Source organism: Colobus angolensis, unplaced genomic scaffold, assembly GCF_000951035.1.
Source record: "Colobus angolensis palliatus isolate OR3802 unplaced genomic scaffold, Cang.pa_1.0 Scaffold185, whole genome shotgun sequence".
In the NCBI taxonomy this organism is placed as follows: domain Eukaryota; kingdom Metazoa; phylum Chordata; class Mammalia; order Primates; family Cercopithecidae; genus Colobus; species Colobus angolensis.
This window is the reverse complement of record NW_012114988.1, coordinates 1,155,649-1,158,535: the sequence shown is the minus strand read 5'-3', so window position 1 is coordinate 1,158,535 and position 2,887 is coordinate 1,155,649. Positions and strand designations below refer to the sequence as shown.

Below are 2,887 nucleotides of genomic sequence, written 5' to 3'. Positions count from 1 at the left end.
TTAGCCAGGATGGTCTCGATCTCCTGACCTCGTGATCCGCCCGTCTCGGCCCCCCAAAGTGCTGGAATTACAGGCTTGAGCCACCGCGCCCGGCCTCTCCGAATATTTATTGAGGCTGTAGTCAAACACTGAGAATATGGAGGTGAACAAAACAAAACTCCTGCTTTTAGAGTTTACATTCCAGTGGAAGGATCAGGTGATAAACTATATAAATAAATAAAAGACATAGTATGTTAGTGATAAATGCAAAGAAAAAAATAAAAACAGGGCAGAGAGAGAGAGAGAGATGAAAGCTCTTTATATCCCCAAGGGATCTATCTCATTGGCTCAAAGAAAGTTTCCCTCACTCACTTGTGCTTTATCCCTTTCACAGCCCCCACCGCCCTTTCCCCGTGCTTAAGGCGGAGACTGGTACATTCTTGGGTGGAGCTCGCCTTTCGGTAAACGGGATTAGGAGTCCTGGATTCTCTCAACTCAAAAAAAAAATCAGTAAACAAAAATAAAAGGAATCCTGGATTCTAGGCCTTGGGCAAATCCCTGCCCCTCTCTGGACCTCAGTCTCCCTATCAATATTGCAGGAGTTGGAGAGTTAAAGAATCCCTAAGGGCCCTTCCAATCTGACGCTCTAGGATTCTATGAATAGGGTTAAAGAGAATAGGGACCAGAGATTGCGTCCCCATCCTAGCAACTGTTGCTGGACGAGGGCCATCTCCCGGTAGTAGCGGAAACGCCTTCCTGGATAGAGGAGGTCTTTCTGGCATCCCATCATGCATAGCGACTTCGCCTCGCTAGGAGGCACGTTTTGGCCTCTTTGGTCACGATCAATCCTTTGGAAGCAACCAAAGAGCGCCCCTGGTTCCTATAGCAACCGCCCCACGTCCACGCGTAGACGGCGAGTGGCAAGGGTCAATATAGATTCGCCAAGTAGACACTCTCGACCTTTTCAGTCCGCGCCTTCAGTGCGATGGACCTTTAAGCGTCACGTGACTCCCCTCGGACTTGTCCCCGCCTCTTTCCCCTCCCCAGGCCCCGGCGAGCGCTGTTGTGGACGGGAAGCTCCAGGCCGGGCGAACTAACTGGAGCACGGACGCTGCAGCCGGTTGGGCCGGTGTACTTTCCCGGTAACTCCTTCCCGGCGTGACGCGCGGAACCGCGGACGCGGCGGGGCCAGGTCGACTCAGGGATTTCCCGTCAGTTCCTTCTCGTTTCCAGTCACTGCTGGGCCCGGGGGCAGCCGGGAGCCAACAGGGCCGGGCCCTGGGCTCTCGGAGGGCGGCGGGGGAGGGGGCTGTCTCCTGCAGTGTTGCGACCTCCGGCGGGAGCGCGAGGCGGGTCTTAGACCTGAAGCTTGTCTCTGGGAGCCTCTTCGTGGTCCTGGAGATGCTGCCCAGAGGGTTGGCAGCCTACCTGTTGGGCAGGTGTTTGCTGCTCCGAGGTCGGCGCCGTCTATCTCGCATGTCAGCGAAAGAACTTCCCAGACCGCTGCCACTCGGGCCCTCTAACTGGAAGGAACTGACACAATTAAATAAGGCAGCGATCGTACTGCATGGTAGAAATAATAGCACTAACGACCATTTATTGACTGTTGACTCTGGGCTCAGTAAACCCTTTAGATGCATTTAGTCCCCACATGATCCTTCAAGGTAGTAGTTTTCATTCCCATTTTATGAATAAGGACGCTGATGCTTAGTAAGTTTAAATAATTTGCCCAAGGTAATAAAGTAGTGGAGAATAGATCCCAGCCTTCAACCCTTATGCTTAACCAGTAGCTGCATCTCCTTCACGTGTTTTGTAGGCTATAATAGGTTGCCTTAGCAAAGAAGAAACTGGTTTGTTTTAGGATTTTATTCAGCACGTATGCAATTTTAAACATTGATCATCAGATTAGTCAATTTTGTGAGGACCCCCAGGCGGCATTAAACTTGCACTTACAGAAATCTACCACTGTTATAGCTTTGCCCCTCTTCAGTAAGGTGTCACAGTAGACACTTGAACCTTAAAACTGTATTACCTTATGAGAAATCAAGATAAATTGAAAAAAAAAAACCTCGTAGGGTATAACAGCGATCATAATTGTGGAGTATAAATATCCACAATTCCAGCACTACCCTGTTCATTAACCAGCCAGGATTATTTCCAAAATTCACAATGAATTAAGTCACTGTACTCACCAGAGATGGAGCTTAAAATTTTTTTTTTTTTTATTTTTTTTTGAGACTGGAGTCTCGCTCTGTCGCCCAGGCTGGAGTGCAGTGGCCGGATCTCAGCTCACTGCAAGCTCTGCCTCCTGGGTTTTTTTACGCCGTTCTCCTGCCTCAGCCTCCCGAGTAGCTGGAACTACAGGCGCCCGCCACCTCGCCCAGCTCGTTTTTTTGTATTTTTTAGTAGAGACGGGGTTTCACCGTGTTAACCAGGATGGTGTCGATCTCCTGACCTCGTGATCCGCCCGTCTCGGCCTCCCAAAGTGCTGGGATTACAGGCTTGAGCCACCGCGCTGGCCGAGCTTAAAACTTTTAAAGACCACGTCTGCTGTTTGGTCTTTGCCATTAATTCTTCTTCACATGGAAAACTGAATTTTTTCTTGCCACTTTTTCTCATCTGAGGTTTCCATTAATAATGACCATATTGGCCAGTGCGATGGCTCACGCCTGTAATCCCAACAATTTGGGAGGCCAAGACAGGTGGATCACCTGAGGTCAAGAGTTCAAAACCAGCCTGGCCAACATGGTGAAACCCCATCTCTACTAAAAATACAAAAAATTAGCTAAGCGTGGTGGCGCATGCCTGTAATCCCGGCTACTCGGGAGGCTGAGACAGGAGAATTGCTTGAACCTGGGAGGCGGAGATTGCGGTGAACGGAGATCCGGCCATTGCACTCCAGCCTGGG

At 50.0% G+C, this 2,887-nt stretch overlaps 1 protein-coding gene across 1 annotated transcript in view; it reads left to right on the top strand.

Annotated features, from left to right (window-relative positions):
- The first annotated feature begins 767 nt into the window (after window positions 1-767).
- Window positions 768-2,887, top strand: part of DNAJC16 (DnaJ (Hsp40) homolog, subfamily C, member 16) — a 46,049-nt gene continuing 43,929 nt past the window's right edge. The window contains exons 1-3 of the mRNA XM_011939947.1: window positions 768-899; window positions 1,027-1,110; window positions 1,213-1,539. Of these exons, the coding sequence (XP_011795337.1) occupies window positions 768-899; window positions 1,027-1,110; window positions 1,213-1,539 (543 nt within the window). The remainder of the gene's footprint in view (window positions 900-1,026; window positions 1,111-1,212; window positions 1,540-2,887) is intronic.